This window comes from Strix uralensis, chromosome Z (genome assembly GCF_047716275.1).
Source record: "Strix uralensis isolate ZFMK-TIS-50842 chromosome Z, bStrUra1, whole genome shotgun sequence".
NCBI classification, from domain to species: domain Eukaryota; kingdom Metazoa; phylum Chordata; class Aves; order Strigiformes; family Strigidae; genus Strix; species Strix uralensis.
Window position 1 is genome coordinate 86,751,004 of NC_134012.1, and position 25,134 is coordinate 86,776,137.

Sequence of the window (25,134 nt, forward strand, 5' to 3'; positions counted from 1 at the left end):
CTAGCTTGGGACTGGGAGAATGGGGAAAGTGTCTGTTTGAGAGAAGTCTCCATTCTCTGATCCTCACGGTCCTCTCAGGCTAACCCAGCCTGTCCTCCTCTCCCTGCTTGGCCACCCCAGGGTCGGCCCCCAGGTCTCGCAGCCCCTCTTCGCCCGGGGGGCACCGGAGCGGCCCGGCCTCCGCCGCCTGACACCTCGAGGAGGGGGCAGATGGCGGCAGGCGCGGCGAGGCGGGGGGAGGCCGGCCCTCGCCCTGCCTTTAGGAGGGCAGCCAAGGGAACCGGCCGCGCTTCCCGGAGCGCTGAGGGGAAATTCCCGAGACGCTGCTCACTCGGCCTCCGCGGGGCGGGAGGAGGCACCGCCCTGCCCGGGGGAGGGACGGCCGAGCACGGCCGCGCCGTAGCTTTTCCCGGTACTAACCGCGGGGCGGGGGGGGGGGGTGTCCGCCGTGACCCGTTGGTCGCCGGGCGGCGACTTGCCTCCCGCCCCATGCCTGAGAGAGCTGCTTGGCGGCTGCAGGTGAGTTATTCCGGTCTCTCCCTGCCGCGGGCCCCTCGTTCCCTTAGTAATCCCCCTTCCGTTCCCCTCCCGCGGGGGCACGCCGGCCGCCCTCGCTGAGGGGAGCTCAGCCTGCTCCGCTGAGGAAAATCTGCCTTCTCCACCCCAGCGCCTTATTTGAAACGCATTGTGGAGTTTCCCTTTGAAGTTTGGGCCATCTGGTGCCCGTTAAGCCCTCTTCACCCTTTGCCTGCTCTTTAAGCCCCCTTTTTCCAGGCATCCCTCAGCATGGCGGGTGCGGGAGGGCTGCGGGAGGGAGGGGAGCCGGCACCTCGGCACACGTCCTTGTACTGCTCCTTCATCCTCCAGAAACAGACTGCCCTGGCAGCACCATCACTTACCGTTGAATTTAAAGCGTTTTATGACCCCTCCAACCTTCTCTGCTTTCAAGATGTCACTGCTTAACTACAGCATAAAAGTTCCTAATTTGACTTGAGCAAAAATTACAGAGGTGAGGTACACCGTGGGATGAGGATGCTGCTCCTGCTAGATGATTAGGTTTGGTTTTAAAGTCTCCAGTTCCTACTACTTCAAGAAGGTTTTGACTTACTCAGAAATGCAAGCCTGAAGCTTTAAATCCAGCATCATACAGAGGAAAAAGTGTTGTTCCTGCTTTCTTTTAAGCATCTGAAATCTGTTGTTTAATGTCAAAATCATTGAAGTAAATAAGCAAAATAAATTCCAGTGTGGTTCCTGCATTCTTTGGAGTTTGACAATTTTTTTGGCATTACCTTTTTATTTCTCTTTTTATCTAAATATCGCATGCCTGGACCAGTCCCTATGCCAGCAGAGTAAACAGGATCCTAACAGTGTTACACGTAGATCATGTCTCAAAAACATGGTAAAATTATTCTTCCTCTTGGTATGAGTCATGCCACCATATTATGTGATTCCTTCCCTACAGTTGTTAGCGTTTGCTTTCCGATGGGTAAGAAGTAGTCTTACATGGTTTGTTCAGCACTTTTATGTTTTCAGACCCCATTTTTTCACTAGTTAATTGCTTTTTTGTTTGAATTCCAGCCTTCGTGGGACCATGAAGTACATAATGTTTTCCTGTTTTGGCAAAGCTCTTTAGAAAATCAACAGCGTGCCCCAGAGAGCTTTCTGTTTATCAAAAAACAGGCAATAAGGCTATCCCTAAGTGATCAAATGATACATACCTATCAAACCTTAATTATAGAAATTCCTTTCTTCCATATGCAGCTCTTTAAACTTGTTGCTCACCCATTAGATCACAAAGGCTTATTAGGAGCTTTCAAGTGTCTTATGCACAGATGTACTTTGTGTGGTAAGTGTAATTGAAACCATCTTTAAAATTGCTTGGGAGAAGAAAGCCTGAGTACAAGCACTGAAGAAAGAGTTCACCCACTTTGGAATCTGGTATCTCAGAATTTTTCAGAATTCAGAGTTGTTGCAAATTAAATTTTCTTTGAATGTTCTGTGGTGTTTATTTTGAAGAGGGATCTATTTAGTTGTAGGATGTTTTGGCAGATGCTACTTTACCAACACTCAACTGTTTCTGATGGCTTGACACTGCTCCCTGTTTCAAGTAAAGCTGCCTCAGTCAGATGTCAGCTCTGCACTGTTGATTTTGTGAGGGATATATGGGGAATTGCAGGAATCGGGAGAGCAGAGGTATACTTCAGTGCAGAGTCTTTGTACAAATCATTGACTTAGGGCATACCAGCTCATTTTGGCACTTACCTAGTTACCGATTTATTTAAGACGGGAAAAAAACACCTCCAGAGGATGAGTTAGTCTACTTATGGTCTGGCTTATTTCCTAGGGCTGCCTCTTTCTCTGGTGGCTATGGAAGGAGTTTGTTAGGTTTTGGCACTAAACACATAAGTTATGTTACTGACCTTGTACTGCATGGTATGAACTTGAATTGTGATTCCTCAGTCTGTCTGTCTATGAAGTAGAGGGAGTTAGAACATAGGATGAAAAATGCTATATAAATCCAAACTAGTAGTATTACTGCATTTGCCTCACTGTCAGTCCTCTTCCATGTATGGTTTAGGAAAGTTTGTTCAATCAATACTGTTTATGATTTGGTGTCCCTCTCTAATACTCTCCTTTAAATGGATAAATTTTTCTGGATCTGAGCGGCTGAAAACATTACTTTTCCCAGCCTGTGCTCAGGCTCTGAGTCATTTGAGGAGGTGGATTGTGACTGGCAGCTGTTTTAAATAAGCAAAGCAAATGGCACTGGGAAAGGAAAGTTGTATGAAGTATAATTTGAAATATGTGGATTTAGGAAGATGGATACAAAACAGACTGACTCTGCAGTCAACTATGACTAGATGTTCATAGCAGGGACTTCCTTTTCTTACACACATGGGTATTCCAGGTACTGCAGCAGTATGTACACGATGTAGCTCCAACTGCCACCCAACAACTCCTGAATACTATGAGCCTGATCTTGAAAGATATTTCAGTTGAATTTTGGTGTTTTAATGCCTTTGAAGAGAAGTTTGATGAAATGTTTGCCTTAGAAATGTTTACCAGATGAATAATGGGAATTTGTTTTTCCTCTCATCCGTGGCACCACAAAAGTATTGGCTGGATGGGACTTCAGGGATCATCTAAGCCAGCCTTTTTCTCTGAAGAAGGAATAGTTTATTTAGACTATTCACAAACGACCTACTGAAGGAGGTTTCATCTCTTCCTAAGGTAATTTACTCCTGTGCTGTCCCCAGTTCTTGAGTGATTGCTCTTTAATTGTCAGGTCTCTAAACAATTCCTGTTGCTGCTGAATATTATTGCAGTTGCCACCAGGTCTCCAAAATGGTTCTGTTCTATTGATGTATCTATCGGTACCAATTCATTTCAAGTTAGGTGGGGAGTCCTGAATCCCTCTGTATCTGTTTTGTCACACCCCAGGTTAAGTTTTTCCAATGGGAAGAATGACAAGTAGACTGTATATTCATGAGTTAAAAAACCCTATCAGGGATTCAGGCTGCAGACTGACAAGACTAAGCAAGTCTGCTTTATTTCCCCCACAGATGCTGAATTTTTAGAAGGGGGAAGAATACAGGGTAAAATCAAAAATTTCTTGCTCAGCTAACTTCTATAGCTTTGACAGATTATTTTGTGCCCAGTCATCCTCAATTTATGGCTTAGTATCATCTGGCATTTTATAGATCATTTCACAGTGTGTCCTAATAACCAGATTCATCACAGAAATTAGAACTGTAACTACTGTTGTTAATGATGGCAAAGAATTAGAGCTTAGGGGAATGATTATTTCCTTCTATTTGGCACTTGGGAGGCCATATCTAAATTACTGTGTCCAGTTTTGGCCTCACAGAACAAAGAAGACTGACAGATGGGACAGAGTCCAGCAGAGAGACACCAGGAGGCTTTGGAGGCTGAAGCATGTGTAGGAGTCACTGAAGGACCTGAGTTTGCTTAGCCTTGAGAAAAGTAAGGGCAACTCCAACTGCAGTCCTCACCTAACTAATGAAAAGTTACTAAGACAGAGCTAAGCTTTTTGCAGAAGTGTACAGCAGAAGGGCAAGAGGAAACAGGTGAAAATTGTAGCAAGGAAAATATAAGGGGAAAAATTGAATAGATTAATATCAGGAGAATAAAAGAAGGTATTCTCCTTATATGAACATAAGGAGAAAAATGAATATATGAATATAAGGAGAAAAGACCTTCACAATGAGGGTGGTTAAGCACTGGAACAAGTTGCCCAGTGATGTTGTGGAATCTCTATCCTTGGAGTTCTTCAAAACTCAGTTGAACAAACTGCTCAGTGATTCTGTGATAGACTGGAGAAGTGCCATAGCAAAATTATCTTAATGACAAAAGTAACTAGAAAGGAAAAAGTATTGAAATTACGTGTCTGCATTCCATATTCAAAATCACTAGCATCAAAGCTTCTTGTTCTTACCTGCAATTCATGGAAACACAGGCACTCCAGGTTGGAGCATGGTGACAAAACATTACTTCTTTTAGGCTTAAAAAAAAAAGTCAGCAGTGATTCGTTCTCAGATGAAAAACTGTGGCATACTAACTAGTGTGGTATTGATATCTTTTTAGATTGGCAAATCTGAACCAAGCTATTTGCCAGAACAACGGTTTTGATTTTCACTTTTCATGTGGCATTTGATAGTTGCTCACTCTTTCTCAGAGGCTGTATTTTGCCTCTTTCAGAATGATGAATTATTTAGATACCTAAAAACCTTCCCTGGCTTCCTGTCTTCATCCCCTTTGTTGTCCAGTTATTTGTAGTTAATCTATTGTCATCATGGGTTTTTTTAAATGAAATTGATAATGTGTTTTGTACAACTGTTTTGATTCCCTTTTAATTTTTGAAACCAAGACACAGATTTTTAAATTATGATTTTATAGAAATACTTAATGATAACACAGAATAAGTGTTTGACATTAGTTGGTAGTAATTACTGTATGTGATTAATTTGTTAGTCATAGGCAGAATTTTCTGCATACAGATGATTTAAGTCAAAATATTACTTCTCTATTAGGAACTGTATTTTTTTTTTCTCAAATAGTGTTTCATTTATTTAAATTCACTTCATATTATTTTGTTAGAGAATTCCAGAACTTTCCCATGAAAACTGGTTTGATACAGTTGTGATACATATTATCACAATTTATTATACAATATTAAACTAGATTATTAACATACTGAATAGTGAAAAGCATTGTAGTGGTCCAAAATATGTTTATATTCTAATGGTCATTTGTTATATTACACTGCCCTTTAGTAGTATATGGTGTTTGTACTGTACATCAATAAAAGTGATCTAGGCTGTAATTCATGAACTGACAGTGTAAATGACTGGAGAGAGAGAGTTAAATTAGTCATTTACTTCAATACAATAGTGGAGAATGCCACTTATGAGCAGAAAAGAGTTTGGATTTGTTTTCCAAATTTTTATTTAATTTAAACAAATAGTTCAGTGTCATGACTTCCACAATACTTTCCTACTGTATTTAATGTTAGATTTAAGTGATGTTTGCAAAATCGGGAGTCCTGTGTGGCCAGGGTTTCATCATGCTGATGTAATTAAGACAGAAGTTATGCCACTGAACCTAACTGATCACCCTTGTATTAAGTTGGTCTTAAAGCAGAGTCAACTCCCTTGACTTTAAAGGCAGCCTTATTTTCACTTTTTTCTGAAAAAGGGCATGCAAGATTTGGCTTTGTGTCTCAATATTCATTTTGTATCATTCAAAAGAATAACTGAAAAGTTATCAGAGGTTTTAACGTAATCTGCCTTGGAAAGACTTCTTTTTGTGTCACCACTCAGTGCTCTATAGCATTTACAGGAGCCATTCTATCATGTTTATTCCAGACAAAATGTATCAAATTATTTTCCTTTTTAGATATTAAATTTGATCAGGTGAGAAAAAAAAACTCTAAACTTAGAAAATGTATAAAGAAGCAGTTTTCCCTAAGTCAGTGCTTGGAACAGTCTATTAGTTGCATGTGAATTAGGTCTAGGTTCTCAAAAATATTTAGACTCTTTATTCATGTTGATTTTAGTGTGTCCAAATACTTTTGAGAGTATTGGTATAATGGCAAGAAAGACTGCAGACACCCATACTATAGGCAAGGCAACATTCACCTTTTAAATATGGGGGCCTTCATGTGAAGCATTTGTGTCACAAGGAAAAAGTTGGGACACACTGCAACAAGGGTGCTTATTGTGAGCGCTGAGCCCTGGGTTGCAGTGCTGCGTGCAGGACTCTTCTACATTTTCCATGTGATGTTTTAGAAACATGAAAAAAAAAAAAGCTGAAATATTTTCATTTGATCCTTTGGAGAAATTCAGAGCTTCTCAAAACCAATGAATCTAAGGCAGGGTCATTAAACTTTAGTGTCTGTGGCACTGAGTTATTAAATTGGAGGTTTTCTGCTAGGAAGAAATTCTGCAGTGAATTCCTGGCTCTTCTAAAATCAGTAAATGTTCTGTCCTTGGCTTTGGTGGGGACAGAAGGTCATCCTGGTTATCTGTCCTGCTAAGCAGTTTCAACTTCTGTTATGGAAGCGGTGGTAGAATAGTCTTTATCAGTATTCTACACAACTCCAGAAATGTAAGAAGTGGAAATTAAATGTTAAAGATAGCTGTATCCGTAGTCCTGTTCCTGTTGTCTGGACTCCTCTACCCTCTGTGCCTGAGTGCTTTTAAGCATACTGCTCCTGAATGTTTACCTCTCCCTTCTACACTGGGGAGTTTGCAGGTGATTCGTATCTTCTGAGATCTGACATATGATCAGTCCCTCAGGACTGGGCTGTTCAAGTCAAACGGAGTTTCATCCTGTCACAAGGTGAGTGTAAAAGCTGTAAAAGGAATGCTAGATAGAGCTATATGGTGCTTGAGATGACAGCCTTCTAGGAATGAAACTTTCTAAGACTTTGATACATGTATTTCAACTCCAGTCGAACTAAAGACCTCCATATAGTGCCCTGCGTGCTGGCGAAGGGCAAGACCATGCTTGCCAAAGTCTGCTGGATTCATCAGTCAGACTCTAGTAGGAGTAGAAACCACAAGGCTTTTTGCACTTTTGATGTTTTTTTTTTCCCTTGTTAGCATGAATATCTTGTTACTTGTTCAGGAGGAAAGCCAAAATATATCAGGACAACCTTTTGTTTTAATATTCCTTAGAAATAAGCGGAGGGAAAACTTCAAAGATATTGTATATTTTATTTGTTTAGATTAATTCAAACTTTCTGAGTCTAGTATATTTTTCGCTATGCTGTACCCAGGTCCTCAAAACAAGAGGGTTTTTTCATTCCTTATCTTTCTTTGTCCATTCTTCCTGAATTTCTCTAAAACTGCCTAGAGTCTGTGTGGTTGGGTTTTTATTTATGCATTCTTAAATACAGTAATATTATCTGGACTATTGTCTCACATGCATTTCTTATAAAAGGAACAAATAAATAGAAAAGTCTTCTTTCCTGATAAGTCTTGTGCAGGAAAAGGCAGATGAATGATGAATCACTTCATGGTTCTGGCAGTACTGCTCCCCCTGAGGACTTGCTACACTACATACTCACAGCAAGGTAAGTGTCTGAACATCTGATTTTTTATTTGGAAGCAATCTACAACAGCGGAAACTTTGGACTTGCTCATTTGTAAGTTTCCTGTGATTAAGCAACACGCTACATGCTTATTCAAGCGATTCTCTTCGGTAAGGTGATGAAGCACCTTGTATAATTACCTTTTGTAACCCCATTATCTACAATTGACTGTTGAATCAATAAGCTGCGATGATGTGAAGCCAGAGTATATTTGTTTATTTGCTCCCCCTCTGTCTCCTGTGTTTTTGATCTGTACTCTGTCGTCTTCAAATACTTTTCTACCTCTTCCCTTCATGTTCTCTTTTTTGTTTGTCATATCTATCAAAACTTTAGCACTTCTGTTGGCTCTTTTGTGATTGTGCCACAAGATTCCAGGACTGGATTTTTATTTCTTACACTTCACATATATATCCAATACAGAGAAAAAAGGAAATACGCATATTTGGAGGGAACAAAGTTGAATATAAAAATAACTCTCCAGAATTTTGTGTATTTTAAGGTAGAAGTGCTGCTTGCACACTTGCTGCTGGCAATAGCATTGGCATGAGTCTATTAAAAGAAAAAAAAAGGATTTAATATTTTTAATTGACTTTTCTGTGACCACCATTAAGGAGGCAGCATTTACCAGATTGTAGACTGCATTGTAGAAGCTGCATTGCCTTAATTAAGTTGGTGAAGGAGGGAGAGGGATGGTGTTTGTGTATGTAGTTGTTATCATACTGAAGGGGGTAATATATCTGTTTCAGACTTCTTTGCCTCTCTTCAACCTTGAAACTCATGTGTTCACACTCCATTCACCCAAGGTACCAGTTCCTCAGTTTTGAGACTAGAGTGTCAAAACATTGTAACGCAGGCAAGTCCAAACAGTTACTGCATTACACTAACTTGGTCACTTGTTTTCACGTGCAGTTGTTCAGGAATAAAATTAGTCTCTGTTGTTAATCATAAAGCTATTCATATAGTCTGGAGTTAGCTCTCAAGTTAAAACAAGTCTTAAGATGCCTTGATTATTTAACTTTGCTAAGAGGGGAAGATTATAATCGTGAATGCTACAAATATTTCAGCATGTGTAAATTATACTAGAAAGACTTTAAGTCTCACATTGTAACTCAATGGTCTTCAAGATCTTGGATATATCCTTAGCTTTATTGTTTCTTCTGTTTGTTGTTACTGTGTATAAGCCCTGACTGGTGATCTAGACTGTCCTTATGCCAGGCTCTGAGAAAAACAAAATTGTGTGAGGTCTGAAGTGATACATCATCTAACTGAAAGGAGATAGTGGAGAGACACTCATACAGATGAAGAAAAAACAAACTAATGAGACCTTTTGTTTTTTGTCAAGTTAATTAAATGTGGCAGGTGAAAATATTCTCCATGGTGAGAAAAGGGATGAGATTTTAGCTTGGACAAAGAGAGGACACGTAGAGAAGAGAAGCAAGCTCATCGTCAATGCAATAGGCATAGTAGTGTCACTTGCAAATAGAATTGGCTAGAGAAGGAGGAGAAAAGAGGATAGGGAAATTCAGAAGATATGCAGGGTTTTTTTTTTTTAATGATGCACCCTGAAAAAGGAAGGGGTTTCTGCCAACTGGCTTGCTTTTCTTTCAGGTGTATTTGTTTCCTTTCTCTGGGAGTCTTACTTTGTGCCCGTGAGTTTGATTGACAGGGTAACTGGGTCCCTTCCTTTAGGTTGGTTTATTTGTGCTAGGCCCATCTGTCTCCCCAAGTTGCTTCAGCACTGCAGAAGGAAAACACAAGAATGGCAAGGGCCAGAGCTTTAGATCAGCCACCTATTTACATATGTGAAATGAGGTCCTCTCAGAGGATTGGTACATGGTACTTCAGGTAAAAGGATGATGAACATACAGGTAAGGTTGACCAGAAAATGAGCAGTAAGATTACATGCTGGAGAGCAGCAACATTATAGTCAATTCGTTAGAGTAAGTGGGATTTTAACAGCCTTTATCTTGTTTTGATGGTGAAAGTCTGTAGAATGTGGGGAGATGAAGTCTGTCTTGTCTTACCTTCCCAAAATAACATAAGATATTCTGCTTCCGCAGTTAATTTTATGGCTCACTTTGTTGCTTTGGTTGTTTTGGCTGCTTGCCTGGTCAGTCCTTGGCAGGGAAGCTAACAATATTTCTGTTTTCCCGTAAAACTTAAAATTGCTGCTCCCTTGTCATTAGGCTGGTGAGATTTATCCCCAGGCCTTCCACTTTGTTTATTCAGTTCCAGACATCTACTACTTGTCGTAGGTCCTGGGTTTCCTTACAGTAGTTTAAAACTGATGGCTGTTATTTTTCAAAAGCAACTGTCAAGCAGCAGATATGTTTTTCTTAAGGACCATGTCATAACCATAGCCACAATGGAAATTTTACTTCTGCATTTGAAACATTTTTGCATTTACCTTAAAGAAGCACTAATGCTGTCAAATTCTGACATCTTTTTCCAGTAATTATATGTTAAGGGTGCAGTTAGAATTGATAGAAGGTACATGTGCATATAAGTGTGTGTATACTTCTTCCTCAAAAACATTTTTAGGATACCACAATTCTGTTTCTTGAACCAAGTGTTTGAATAATGAAACCTTGATTTCTCCCTCCAAGTGTATCTGAAGAAGCCTATGCCAGTAGTTTCCTCTAGATTGAAAGCATATGGTTTTCATTTTGCTTTGACTTCCAGTGCCTTTCAAAATGGAATGCATTAAAAATATACCAACAGAGTTTGTAAATGATTTTCTAAAAGAGAAACAATCCTTTCTTTTGGCAGTTTTTTATAAGTTGTTACTAGTGGTACAGTATATACTTTCCTTCCTTTATTCTTTAATTATAGGCTGGACTTGTATAAACAACTAAGCTGTGTCAGTGTTTGTATTCTCATAGTTAATAAATATGCTTATAAAGTATTATTTGCTTCCTTTGATTGGTAAGGGATTGTTATAAGGCTTCTCCTCAGCCTTTAATTTCCTACAGTTAATGTAAAGATCTGTATGTAGGAAAACTGCTGCACAGAAGTTAGTGCAAAGCAGGCATAAATTGCAAAACAGTTTGGATATCTAATTGCTGCCAGAAGCATCTATCAAAATGTAGATTCTCAAACTAAATTTTCTGAATGCTTGCATTTCTGCAGTCTGTAAAATTCCCAGATAATCACTGAGTCAGTGGATGAAGCACATCAGGGAGAAAAGTCTCTCAATCCAGCATGTCCCTGAGGACTGTGGCTGTAGAGGGGCAGGAATGCTCAGAATGAGTTCTGTTTTATTAAAACATACAGTTATTTCTGTAACTTCTTTTCTGTGTCTTGGTCAATATAAGCATTCTGACCCTGTTGTTTCTAACAACCAGAAGCATCTTGGAAAGTAACTGTGGTAAAAGAAAAAACCTAGTTACTTGGCCATTTCCATTCCCTGGCTTCATTACAACCAGATCAAGTTTAGGGGTTTTTTGGGCTTTTGTTTGTTTATTTTTCAGGAAAGAGAGAAGATAGAGATCAGCGAGTGCCATATTTCATCTCTTTCAAGAATTAAGATTTTGGGAGGGGTGACAGAGCAAATATCTAAATAGGGGTGTTATAGATTAGAAGTAATTTAGCGGGAAATAACCACTTCTCAATTTTTAGTGATCAATAATAAATTTATTAGCAAGCGGCGAGTGAGCAAAACAGCGCTGGGTGTGCCGGGAGTCTCTGCTCTACCAGGACACACACCTGACCCGGCAGAACCGAGTCCCTTTATAGTGTAGGTTTCATCCATATTCATGATGGGCGTACCCTGAGGGGTCTGCAAAGGTGTAAACAAGTTTTCCCGGGCTTTTCTCAGGTTTTCGCGGGCTCTTCTCAGGTTTCGGCGGGCTTGTCTCAGGTTTCCGTCACAGAAGGGGGGATGACTCAGCACAAGTGTTTTTGTAGTGGCTTGGAGATGGGGGCCATTTTACCTCCCTTCTAACAACTGATTTTAACAATAGAAACTATATACATATATCTTATTTCTTATTTACATAAGAGAATTACAAAACTGTTCGGCCACAACATCCTGACTACAACTTCTTTTTCCCCTTGAGATTTGAATAACAAATACCATATATGTTTTATTACAGGGGGACCACTCATAAGGTGATCTGTAGTTTTTAGCAGGCTAGTCTTCTTAAGGGGCTTTTCCTTTCCTGACAGCAAAAGGGATGGTAGTCTGACTTTTAAACTTTATTTTATTTGGGAAATTAACTCCAGACCCACAAAAGGTTGGCTGGTATAACTAGGTGTCTAATTCCAGTAGAAGAATCCACAGCCCTGACTGAAGTACCTAAGCACTGTGTAGAGCAACCAGGAATGTGCCTGATGCTAGACTATTATCTGAGCTGGCTAGTGGAGGGAAATGCTGAACCTGACCTGTTCAAATACTTGATTTACATTAACTAATTGTCCTGGTTTAACCAGGATAGGGTTAAGTTTCCCCAGCAGTGGGGGGGAGCTCTAGCCGGGTTATTCAGATACCATGCGGACGTCACATCCTGGCAGGTCACATTTTCCTGGCGCGGAGCGCGGTGCACTCGTGGTTTTGTACATCGTGCTGCCCACTGCTGTATTTGGTAGCTATTTTGCTCTGTTAATTGCTATCACTGTTACTGTTATTGTTGTTGTTGGTTGTGTTGCTATTGCATTGTTGTATTAAACCTTTCCTTATTTCAGTCTTGGGGCTTTGTACTTCACTCCCTTTGTGGGGGAGGGGCAGCGGCCGCGTGGTCTCAGACCCCGGCAGGGGCTAAACCACCACACTAATTTAATCTTAATTAAGTCAGAGAGCAAAACTGAGCTTAGATTTTTCTGGATTTTCTGCCATAATGATGGCTTGCTGGAGGTTGGGATTTCTTGGTATTCAGTCCCTGTTAATACATTATGTTGTTCCTCTGCATAAGACTATAAAGAGATGGATCAATATTCCCATACAGTAGCTAGTAAATTGAGGGCATAAAGAAATTAAATAGATACCCAATGTCATGGTGAGGGGCTACTGAGTAGATTTAGGAACCTCATTCTAGCCTGCTGATGTCTTAAAATGAAAGATTATCTTTGCTTTTGTTATCAACAGCATGGGTCTTGATCACTTTTCTTTTTTCCCTTCAGAACTGTTGGGTGTGGAACCTATCTTACCTCTAACCACTGTTGTTTCAGATCTCCTTTGTAACTTAGCTAAACATTAATAGTTCTGTGTCCTTTTTGTGCTCCTAGAATCCATTGTGTTTCCAGTAACTTACCTTAATGTTTCCAAGGATTTGGCTCTTCAGCAGCTGCTGGTGGAATGGGATGTTGGCAAGTCAGCACATGATGCTGAGCTGACAATGTCTTTTGAAATACAAGTCCGTCGAACAGATGAAACTACTACTGTGTGGACAGTAAGTGTATTTTTAAAAAGGTATATTAGTCATTTACAAAATAAAGGAAGCTAAAGGAAAATCAAATGTTCAGATGCATATGCAGATAGCTTTGCTGTATAGGTTTAAGATTTACAAAACTGTACTAGAAATACCTCTGTATTTCACTAGGTGCCAGACTTGCTCTAATGTTAGCAGGTTTTGTGCAAGAAAAATATTGGCTCAGATGATGTCATTTCCACCTGTGCAGAATGTAGATATGCATTGTGTACCCTTACTGAGGAGGGTGGCAGACTTAGGAGATCTGATTTTGAAGGCCTGTTTCCCTTTCAAGGTACAGGTCACCGAAGAAGCCCCCCAGAAACACCCCTACCATTGGTATTTTTTTTTGTAGCATGATGACTACCCTTCACTGGGGACTAGCAGAGGAAGAGTCATGCTGCAACTCCTCTCACCTTGTGAACCAAACAATAGTCTCAGTGTGAGGGAAGCGTTTTAAGCCCTGTGCTTGGCCCTGTTAGTAGTTACTTTATACCCATCTCTTCCAGTTAAGGAAGAAGTAGTGATGTCTCTTTTTCAAAGTCCCTATCCTGCTAGTTTTCCTTAAAACCTAAACCAGTCAAATTTTCTGAAGAGGTTGAGATCACCCAAATCGTAGGTTTAGGCATGTTCCTGATGTTTTCCCCAGTTCATGGCTTCAATGTGAGAACTTTGTCTCCAAAGGAAATTTCCCCTCCCTTGGATTTGACAGAATCTTTTGGGAACTAAATGCATGTTTTAGGGATATTAAGAATCATAACTGTTAAGAATTGTAACTTACTCTGGTCAGCCAAATTGGTAGTATTTTGTCTCTGAGTTTGAAGAACCACATCTTCACTGCAAATGAGCTCTACGCAGTTCAGAGGATTTTGACCACTTTGATACATGGGATAGGATTTTTAACACCCATGAGTAGATCTAACCCTGAAGTCTGAAACTGGGGCCATATAGCTACAAACTAAGTGTTTTTTTGGAGTATCCTTCCAACAAACTCTTATTAACTTGCTGGAAGAAAGAACAAGGTTTTCAAATCCAAGGATGTAGTCTGTTCTGTAACTCATAGTAAACATGACAAGGAAAATAGGGTATTTCAGATGTCACTACCACATTTGCATTTGCCTCTCTTTTTCTGAAGAGTGTGTACCGATAAAGAAACTCTCTTGAGTCTGCTCATACCAAAGCACAGACAGTTTATATAACTTCCAAAGCAGTGACTACGTTCCTCAGTGCTAAAACTGAGAAATTAAATTGTAAGCTGAATGCAGAGATTTTCTCAGAGTGGTGGTATTATGAAAGTGGAGGTGTTGCTGATGGAAAGCAGTAATGGAGAGCAGTTGTCTAGTTGTCAGTGTGAGCCAGGGCTCTGGTACAGCTCATACAAGCAGCACAGATCTATATGCTGAGAATCTGGTACAGTTGCTTTAGGAAGTACTGAAATATATGTTCTATTCTAAAATGTATTCATAATTACAGGTGATTAATAGAATTTTTTGAGCCATTTTTTTCTGCTTCTTATGGGCTTTCATGCCAGGGGAGATTCACACTTGGGATACATTTTCATCTGTCTGTGTGACTCCATGGTGCCCTGGTTACTTTGAATTGCTGTGCCCTGTATTGGTGCAGCTCATTTAGTGCCCAGCTGGGGCTCAGTAGGTACATGCTGAGAGAAATTTGTGGGATATCTTCTCTTAGAGAGCAGCAGAACCTTTTATATTTTTTGCTGTTTGTCTGCGTTTATATAATTCAATACAAAAATGTTTGCCATATTACAGAGCATTTAGCTCTCATGATCTTTTGAACTCCATTTTATATTTTAGGCTGTCCTGTTACCTTCATGGAGCTCTAAAAGTTTTGGATGCATTTTTTCATGTTTCTTGCATGTACATGTTACAGCAGTCAAACATTTTGGGGAAATCAGATATTTTCCTATTCTGCTGGTCACTGATGGTAGTACTGTCCTCAGAACTATGAGGAGATGTCATCTGCATAAATCCTTACTGGCCAGTGCAGATTCCTGCTGTAATTCAGCACCAGAGATATGTAACCCAGAGCATTAGACAAGGTGCACTCATGTAACAGCAGGCGCAAATAACCCACTGAAAGTCACTGAGAGCAAATCCATTTCATGAGAAGCAGGGCCTGACTCACAACTATGTCGCCAGAATCAAGTAGTCTTGCCAGCACGTCAGTCACTGCATCGCTGCTAATACAGATTTGTAAGCAGTTACTTAGTTTACTAGTGTGAGGTCATGTGTAACAAGTGGGATTTCAGAGATTCATTTTTCAAAAGCATTTTCCTCCTTTGAGCTTTATCTCTCTCACACTGCTTTTGATTGTACTTCCAAAGTGTCTAGACATCACTGTGTTTTCAGTACTTTGCCTTACTGGCCTTTGTTTGTAGGAGTTTCATAATGTCACACTTGATAAATCAGGAAAGCCTCTTCATTGGATATGGGATTCAGATTTACCTTTGGAGTGTATGTCACACTCGGTGAAGATCAGGAGCAAAGCAGAAGCATCAAAAATCTGGAGTCAGTGGAGTGTGTGGGAGACTGTCCCAGGTAAGCAAAACAAGACTTTGCAATATTGGTTTTATTTTTTCCAGTACAAAGCTAGATTGTTATTCACCAGTGACTGTAACAGTGAAGTCCAATTCAGGAGAGATGGCATCAGATCAAAAATCCATTTTGTACTCTTTCATCTCTAGGCACAGACCAACTCTTTTTTTGTTGGCAATAATAGCAATGCTTCAGCCATTGTCTTAATTTGCAGACTATCCTCCTAAGCTAGTAGACGAAAAGTTTTAGAGCTTTTCTTGCTCACATGTTAAAACAATGCAGTACATAGAGTGGCATGGGATCTTGGATAGGCTCCAGAGTAGCCTATCACCAGGTCAGACGCAGCCCTGGCCCAGATGGGGAAGAGGAAGCGCATAGCAATGGCTACGTCATCTGATGCATATGTTGCTTTTGTTTGGGATTTATAGCTTTGATTAGTATTGAAGAAGTGGAAAGAGAGGACCAAGTCAGCTCCTTATGTCACTTGGAATGAACTTCTGTGAATTATATGAGAGTAAACAGGGAGTGAACCAATAATGTAATTAATGATATCACAAAAACCTTTTTTTTTTTCAGGTGACTATGTTTTACTAGAACAGTTCCAGAGAATTTTGTTTAAACAAAATATTTAACTGCTTTAGAAAAAATGACTACAGTGATTTTGTAAAGAAACACTATTCTTGTTTGGAGCAGCAAGGGCTTTCAGTTATGGGAAACATCATGGGCAGTAGAAGCATCATAGGTCTGTATGCCTGGATTGGGGCACACAAATTGCCCATCTCCCTCACCTTATGTAATGGGAAATAGGATGCAAGACTCCTTTTCTTTCTTACTACCCTCAATCCTAGAGATTTTATTTTTTCAACTAAAATCAGGTAGGGATCAAAAATACTATTTCTTTGTCACAGATTGATCCTGAATTACAGACCTGCTTTAGAGCTGTCTGAAAGATAGTGACTCTTGACTTCATCAGATTTTTGGATCAGATTCTCAAGAGTAGATTTTATCCAACCTGTGCAAAAGCCTATGGGTCACTTAAATCCCACTAATTTTTGTATCCAGCAAGGAGTCCAACATTGAGAGAGCCATAGGACTCTCATTCCAAGTTCAGTATCACCTTACTGATCTGATTTATTTAGAGTTGACTCAGATGAGCTCTGCATGAGCTTCAGAACATGACATTTGTCATGGTTTAACCCCAGCCAGCAACTAAGCACTACACAATGAGCTGCTCACTCATTATCCCCTGGTAGGGTAGTGGAGAGAAGCAGAAGAGTGAAAGTGAGAAAATTCGTGGGTTGAGATAAAGACAGTTTAACAGATAAAGCAAAAGCCATGCGCAGAAGCAAAGCAAAACAAGGAATTAATTCACCACTTCCCATCAGCAGGCAGGTGTTCAGCCATCTCCAGGAAAGCAGGGCTCCATCACGTGTAATGGTCACTTGGGAAGACAAAATGCCATCACTCTGAACATCCCACACTTTCTTCTTCTTCCCCCAGCTTTATATGCTGAGCATGACATTATATGGTGTGGGATATGCCTTTGATCGGTTGGGGTCAGCTGTCCCAGCTCTGTCCCCTCCCAACTCCTTGTGCACCCCCAGCCTGCTCACTGGTCGGGTGGTATGAGGAGCAGAAAAGGCCTTGCCCCTGTGTAAGCACTGCTCAGCAGTAACTAAAACATCCCTGAAATGTCAATGCTGTTTTCAGCACAAATCCAAACCATAGCCCCATACCAGCTACTGTGAAGAAAATTAACTCTATCCCAGCCAAACCCAGCACATTCTTCACCCCTTATTCCATACCATTTTACATCATGCTCAGGTCCCACACTATCTGATACATCCTCATTACCCACCACCACCCTTCCCATCCTTCAATAAAATACACAGATATCATTCCCTTAGTCTGTGGATCACCCCTGTGAAATGTCTGTAAAATGTCCACAAATGTCCACAAAATGTCCACTGAGCTCATCCATGACTTTGGGCTCCATCTGTGGTCACTCAGGACAGGAGTGGTGGTGTGTTGTGTGGAGTTATCGGGCACCAAAGCCAGCTCAGGTCGGATCGCTGCTGCACTTGCACTGCTTCTTGTAAGGCTTGTCCTCCATTGGTTCAGGTGGTTCCCACTATAGTAATTCCCATAACATGCAACTCAAATCATGCATTAGAACAATTTAAAGGTTTTTCCATTACAATCTCCACCCCTGGTCTCTTTGGGCCAGGTTATGGGGTTTAACATTGCGATGAACTCCTCCCCTTGCCCCTGCTCCGTCTTGGACTTATCCACAGCCTGCAGTCCCTTCGGGGTGTACCTGCTCCAAGTGGAACCTTACCTGTGAGCCACAGTCTCTCCAGGGGTGTACCTGCTGCAGCATAGACTGAGCCACAGTCACAGTCTCTTTGAGGTGCACCTGTTCCAGCATGGCCTTATCCATGGGCCACAATCCCTTCAGAGATATACCTGCTCCAGCATGGCCTTACCCACAGCCACAGTCCCTTCAGAAGTGAACCTGCTCCAACCTGGCCTCACCCATGGCTACAGTCCCTCCAGGGGTACCTGCTCTGTCGTGGGCTTATCCATGGCCACACGCTTTGAGTTGCTCCAGCATGACCTCATGCACAGCCACTGATGCTTCAGGGTGTACCTGCTGCAGGATGGACTTATCCACAGCCGCAGATGCTTGGTGGTGTACCTCCTCCAGCAAGGACTTCTCCTTGGGCCACAGTCCCATCAGAGCTATAGCTGCTGCGGCACAGACATACCCACAGCCACAGACACTTCGAGATACACCTGCTCTGGCGCGGACTTACCCATGGCCACAGACACTTTGGGGGGTCCTGCTCCCATGTGGACTCATCCACAGGTCACCGTCCCTTTGACTCGAGTTCACACTGGAGTTCCAGCCTCTCCAGTACAGCAGCACAGGAACAGCAGTGATGTCCTGGCCATCTGCCAGCCCAGGCACATCACCACTGCTGTTATCAAAATGCTCCCAGACACAGCAGAGTAAATCCAAAACACAGCACTGTACCACCTACTAGGAAGAAAATTAATTCTGTCCCAGCCAAAACCAGGACAATGTTTTTCTAGGCCCCTGCTCATAATCTTCAAGAGCAAGCATTTTGGCTGTAAGCATCAGACTGTTCATAGGTGCAGGAGGTAGCGTCTATCTGTCAAGGCAGTGCTGAAACACACACTCTTTGTTTCCCCTAAGTGAAAGGCAGTGAGATGGATTTAGTCTCTTAGGTAGTTTGTTGGACTATATTATATGGTTATGGGTTTAAGAGAAATATAGGTATGATTACATGTGAATTTGATCTCTGTATGGGGAAGAATACTAAACAGAAGTGCATGAATGGATAATATAACATTAGCAGATTCTTGTGTAATTGCTCAGTTATGTGTTCTGGTTCTGGTTGAAGGTGGCTGCCATGAGCAGATTTTGAAATGGTTTATTATGTATTAATTTGCAGGCCTAGACACTTCAAATAGCAGTGGACCACAAATCTTTCCAAATGAAAAAATTGTAGAGGAAGGCTCTGACATCATGCTTTGTTGCATTGCAAGGAAAGGTCAAATCATTAAGGAATTCTTTCTAGACCCACCTGTTCATGTTTTCAACCACACAAATGGTCAAGTTGGACTTCTCACTGTAAAAAATGTGGCACATCAAGAAGTGCCTCACATCTCTGCCTACTGTAGGGAGTCTTGCAACGAAGAACAATGCTATGATCATGCAGTTTACATTGTTGGTAGTAAGTGAATGCTTTATTACAGTTCTATTTTCCTGTTGTTATTAAGTCAAGATGGCTGTGGGGAATGGGGGGAAGAAAAAAATTCTTGCTGTAAGTTGTAATTGTCATGTCCAGCTGAACTCTGTTTACACTTGCATATAGAAAGCATAAAAAAATAGCATTAAATGTGTTCAGATTAATCTCATTAATTGATCCTAGGACAGGTGACTGCTTTTTAAATATACCTACCCATTTAGGAGTTCAGCTTCGTTGTCTGTGTGCATATGGTAAAAACTCAGCACAGTCCCCCTTTCAAAGGCTAGTAGTAATTTTTACAGATAGAAAACAATACAGATTAAATTAATGAATGTATGAATATAACAAAAAATAATAACACACAAGTGTTTGTATTGCAATTAATTTATGGTGTTGTCCTGATTTTTTCTGCGGAGTGGTCACTGAATACGTATAATTGAAGTAGTAACATCTGTAATAAACCAGACTTTGTATATATCCATTATTTCTAGTTTGTTAATATAGTAAAATTGTTGATGACTTTTGCCTTGACTGCCATGCTGTTGTTTTTTTCTTTCTGTCTATTCCCTCTGAAAAGAACCACCTGATACACCTAATTATTTTTCCTGCCAAACCCAAGACATGAGAATAGTAACATGTACTTGGAGCCAAGGTGGAGACACCAATCTTTATGGACGTCATTCACCAAAATACACCTTGTTTGAAGAGTAAGTCTCCTCATTGTTATATTAAGTCTGGCCTGTGCTGTACAGAACAGTCACATTCTTCCCTTTAAAATCTGTGCAAATGTTTTTTATCCTTATTGCAGTTAGCTACCTGCCTCTTTCCAGCTCACTGATCAACTTAACAAATTTTGAGCTGAGCAGAACTGCTCTGAATTAGACTACCTGTAAGTAGCTGGAGGTCCATTAGAGCAGTTCTGCTTGATAAAGTTTGTTCTAACCATTCTTTTGGGGTTAATTTGTTCAGACATCTTTCAGTAGGTATGAAGACACCCTGCAATCAGGATAAATAATAACTTATTATTTATAACTAGGATTTAATCAGCTGGTAGTCTGAGTATTAGTGTTTCCACAACCCATTGACACTAATAGTGACTGAAATTGATGATTCCCAGCTAACCCTCAGTTAGTCTGATTAACCTCCCTAGTTCTTTATCTTTAGGACTTTATAACTTTACATGCTGGTATTTTCCTTCTTGAGTCCTTGACCTACTGACACTCCTATCTCAAAAATCCTACTTCTGTCTATAATTTCTATCATTTCAGCTTTTTTCTTTTTTCTTTTTTTTTTTTTTTTAATCTCTCTGCAGACTTTCTCACAGCTATTTAGCAGTCTGAGTCAAGGTTACATAGCTGTGGCATATCAGACCTGGCCCTTGGCTCCTTGCTTCAGAGGCATCTAAATAGAGAGAAGAGGGGCTTTACAATAGGGCCTTCAGAGAAAGGGGAGCTCATAAAACAGAACAGATGTCTCATCATCACAACAAACTTTCATCAAAAGATCTCAGCAGAAGGCAGGTCATCATTGCATATACCTTCATGGCCTCTGCATCATTCAATTCCATTAAGATACTGTGATGGTGATTTAAAAAATTGAAGGTCAGAAGATGCACTTGAAATTACTGCTTCATTTAAAAGAATAATGGTAAACATGTGAATGGATTAATTCTTGGCAAGTAAGTCCCTAGTTTAGAATTTCCATGAGGAAATCACTAAAAGCAGTTTAGCTGTGTCTTAAAAGTGTAAAGTAAACTTAGCTGTATCTTAAAAGGATAAAGTGAACTTAGACTTTGAAGAAAACTTTCTTCTAGTTGTAAGAATATCTATATTCATCCTACTTCAGGCTAGGAGAAAGAACTGGGTGGCTTCTTATAGTCCCCCTCAGCCTTATTTTTTATTTTGTTGTATTCTACTTGGGTAACAAAAATTTCAACATTTATGTCAATTGTGCATTATGGAAAAATGTCTGTCTTTTTACCCCTCTTCCCCCCTGCTTTTTGATAGGTTTTCCAAACAAACAGTTCCGTGCACAGTAAGTTGTTCTGAGCAGTGCTCGTGTTCTTGGGATATAGGCCAGCAGAGGATCTGTAATATCACAGTGACTGTGGAAAACCCGCTGGGAAAGAAAACTGCCACAGATGTTTTTGATGTAACTCACAGAAGTAAGGTCTTTTCTGTGTCTTTGTTGAGGGGTTTTGTTGCAGGCCTTGTCCTCCTTCTAATCTTAATACCTGAGTGCCCCAGTTTAAAGTATAGAAGTCCTTGATTTTTGTCTTCACAGTTTTTATTAGTTATATGTCCCTGTGCTATAGTTATCTGCTGTCTCTTCAGTTTCAGCTTTGCAAAGTTGTATTAATGGTAGAAAAAAGCTTCACTCCAAAGGCCAGATTTGGTGATTGAAATGATCCCTTAATGCTTCAAAATCTGCTGCTTTGCTGAAGCTGGTTCATAGTATAAGAAGCAACATGATACAAGGATATAAAATGTGGAGTTCAAGAAAAGTATCTGTGGAGGTTAATTGGGAATTCAGCCCTTTCTCCAGAATATTTTTGCTAATGTTACTGTCTTTCCAAAATAAAATGGAGAGGCACATTTTGAAAAGTGGGTAAATAAAATTACTAACACTTCTCCAAATGAGATGTGAGACAAGTGTAAGCAGCTATTGCCAGCAAAGAGTTGCTAGTGCAAATGTGTCTTGGTGCTGCTATGGGACAGTAACATCTGCTGTGCTACTGTAAGGGAGGAAGAGTAGTTCATCATCAGTGAAACAAAACAGGCTATTCTGTGAGCAGTAACTGATGGCTGTGGTTCCTTCTTCCCTATTAGTTGTGTCACAGTGTGCCCCATAAACTCCTACCTACTCCTGCCTCCGAACACCTGGGTGTTTTCTGTGTCTCCAGCAGTATTTGCAGTTCTCAAATCTGTCCTCTAGCCACACCACATCCACCTCAGTGTTCCTGAGGTCCTATGGCAGCCTTACCTGTTTGAAGAAGCAGGAGGCAACATGTGCTTTGCTTAGTTCTGAAGCTGACAAGCTGATGGACAGAGAGGCTGCTGGTGTAACTGCTGCATTCTGGCAGTGCTTCCTTCCTCAGAGGCACTGATTACAGTTTTGCTAGACATGCTTTTCATATGACTTGTAGGAACATAAATGCCTGTCTCTGTTAAATTTGTCTCAGAGAGGCATAAGAGTTCTAGAAGTTGATTATTTGATTGTTTGGGGTGGAAGAAATAGAGCAGGAAGAAAGTGGAGGAGGAAACTGACAGGTTGTAGTGAGTCAACACAACATTATAAAGTAAGTTTTCATGGGAATTCAGGCTAAAAAAGGTCACATTTAGTTTGCTAAGTTCATTAAAGTTTAACTACAATTTTCTTTTTCCAGTTCTAGTGATTGTTACAAGTTAAAGAAATCACATATAATATTTATGATGAGTTAACCTTTTAAATAATGATTGCTGTAAAGACCTTTATGTCTTCTCTGATCCTGGACATATTTTCAGTAGACTTTTTCTTACTGAAAGGATGTCAGCAAGTAAAGGAAGACTGAAGTCTATTGTTTTCAATTCTGTATGTGGTAGCTGGGACCTTCTGTATTGAACACAAGCTCCTTTGACTCTGGAAGTCCTCAAACTGTAATTCACGTTCTGTGAAGTTCTAGGATAATGGCCGAAGCTGTAAACATACCACTCACCTGCATTACCATGTCTTATTACTTACAACTGGACTGATAATACAGGAGAGTTTGAGATCTGCTGCTCTTGCTTAATACTGCTTACATAGCAGTAAAGGATCTCAGAAATCTTTTGGAAGAAGTAGCACTGGCACTGTTTACCAGAGGGTAACTACTGGCAGCATTCAATGTAAGAGTTGTGAATAAAATTTCTGGTGAAGAGTCTGGTTTCTGGGGTGTAGAAATGTGGCAAACGTTACTCACCATGCTGCATCAGGAGCCTCTGCCAGGCCCTGGATTAGAGAATTTTACTGGATTTACAATAAAAGTCTCTGACTTTTGTTCATGATGTTCCAAAATACTTCCAAGTCAGCACAAGGTTGGTTTTTTGTTAATCTTGTATAACATTTACTTGCATTTGCATTCTAAAATTAATTTTTACTAATTTATATCTGTTTCTCCTAGACTGGCAGAAAAATCTGTTTTTCTTATTTGCTTTTACTGTTCAGCTAAAATACCTTTAAATATTTTTGCATATATTTTATGTTTTACAAAAGCTAACTCAGATTTTCCATTGGTAGTTTATCCTGCTGCACCTTTCCAGCTGTGGGAAGAATACACAGATACTGAAATCACATTATATTGGAAACATCGAAACAAAGGAATTGAACTCTTTTGTCAGACTGAAGTGTTCCAGCCTGATGGGAAAGTAGAACTGGTATGAAACCTAAATTTCATACACAAAAACATAGCAAGTATCTTTTTGATGTGAGATTAAAAATTAAATCCCCAGCAATATGAATACATTCTAAATCTTGTGAACGTGTTGGTGTGTCTGTTTTCTGAATTTGTTTGTTCCTAAGGTCTACACTGATGATGTGGTCCATGTGGGCAGCCACTGCTGGCACTAATTCATACTCCCAATACTTCCTATACTGCTGGTCACAGTATACACTGTGACTGGTCCACATATGTGGTTCTGTCCTCTGCTGGATGGGTTCTGATATTTGTTGAAGTAGATGAAAATACTTATAGGCCTTATAATTGCTGTTAGCTATTCCTAATCTTCACAGAATTACAGAATCACAGAATTGTCTAGGTTGGAAAAGACCTTGAAGATTATCCAGTCCAACCATCAACCCAACATTAACAGTTCCCAACTACACCAGATCCCTCAGCGCTAAGTTGACCCGACTCTTAAACACCTCCAGGGATGGGGACTCCACCACCTCCCTGGGCAGCCCATTCCAACGCCTAACAACCCCTTCTGGAAAGAAATACCTCCTAATACCTAGTCTAAACCTTCACTGGTGCAACTTGAGGCCATTCCCTCTTGTCCTATTGCTCGTTACTTGGTTAAAGAGACTCATCCCCAGCTCTCTGCAACCTCCTTTCAGGTAGTTGTAGAGGCCGATGAGGTCTCCCCTCAGCCTCCTCTTCTCCAGACTAAACAACCCCAGTTCCCTCAGCCGCTCCTCGTACGACCTGTGCTCCAGACCCTTCACCAGCTTCGTTGCCCTTCTCTGGACACGCTCGAGTCATTCAATGTCCTTTTTGTAGTGAGGGGCCCAAAACTGAACACAGGAATCGAGGTGCGGCCTCACCAGTGCCGAGTACAGGGGCAGGATCACTTCCCTGTCCCTGCTGGCCACGTTATTGCTGATGCAAGCCAGGATGCCATTGGCCTTCTTGGCCACCTGGGCACACTGCTGGCTCATGTTCAGCCAGCTGTCAATCAACACCCCCAGGTCCCTCTCTGACTGGCAGCTCTCCAGCCACTCCTCCCCAAGCCTGTAGCGCTGCTGGGGGTTGTTGTGGCCCAAGTGCAGCACCCGGCATTTGGCCTTATTGAAACTCCTCCAGTTGGCCTTAGCCCATCGCTCCAGCCTGTCCAGGTCTCTCTGCAGAGCCTCCCTACCCTCGAGCAGATCAACACTCCCACCCAGCTTGGTGTCATCTGCAAACTTCCTGAGGGTGCACTCGATCCCCTTGTCTAGGTCATCAATGAAGATGTTAAACAGGAGTGGCCCCAAAACCAAGCCCTGAGGGACACATCTTGATTTGTCATGTTTTTATTACTCGTATCATTTTACTCACAAATGGTTGA

General features: G+C 40.8%; 1 protein-coding gene across 3 annotated transcripts in view; it reads left to right on the plus strand.

The window, feature by feature from the left end:
• Positions 1-425: 425 nt before the first annotated feature.
• Positions 426-25,134, plus strand: part of LOC141938141 (oncostatin-M-specific receptor subunit beta-like) — a 37,406-nt gene continuing 12,697 nt past the window's right edge. The window contains exons 1-10 of one of the 3 annotated variants that reach the window (XM_074856693.1): positions 426-519; positions 3,115-3,231; positions 6,775-6,861; positions 7,501-7,597; positions 12,839-13,002; positions 15,422-15,581; positions 19,058-19,339; positions 19,932-20,061; positions 21,361-21,518; positions 23,609-23,745. In XM_074856693.1, the coding sequence (XP_074712794.1) occupies positions 7,525-7,597; positions 12,839-13,002; positions 15,422-15,581; positions 19,058-19,339; positions 19,932-20,061; positions 21,361-21,518; positions 23,609-23,745 (1,104 nt within the window). In that variant the 5' untranslated portion in view covers positions 426-519; positions 3,115-3,231; positions 6,775-6,861; positions 7,501-7,524. Of the gene's footprint in view, positions 520-3,114; positions 3,232-6,513; positions 6,862-7,500; positions 7,598-12,838; positions 13,003-15,421; positions 15,582-19,057; positions 19,340-19,931; positions 20,062-21,360; positions 21,519-23,608; positions 23,746-25,134 lie in introns of those variants that run through there. The other 2 variants (XM_074856692.1, XM_074856695.1) reach the window with 2 other exon arrangements.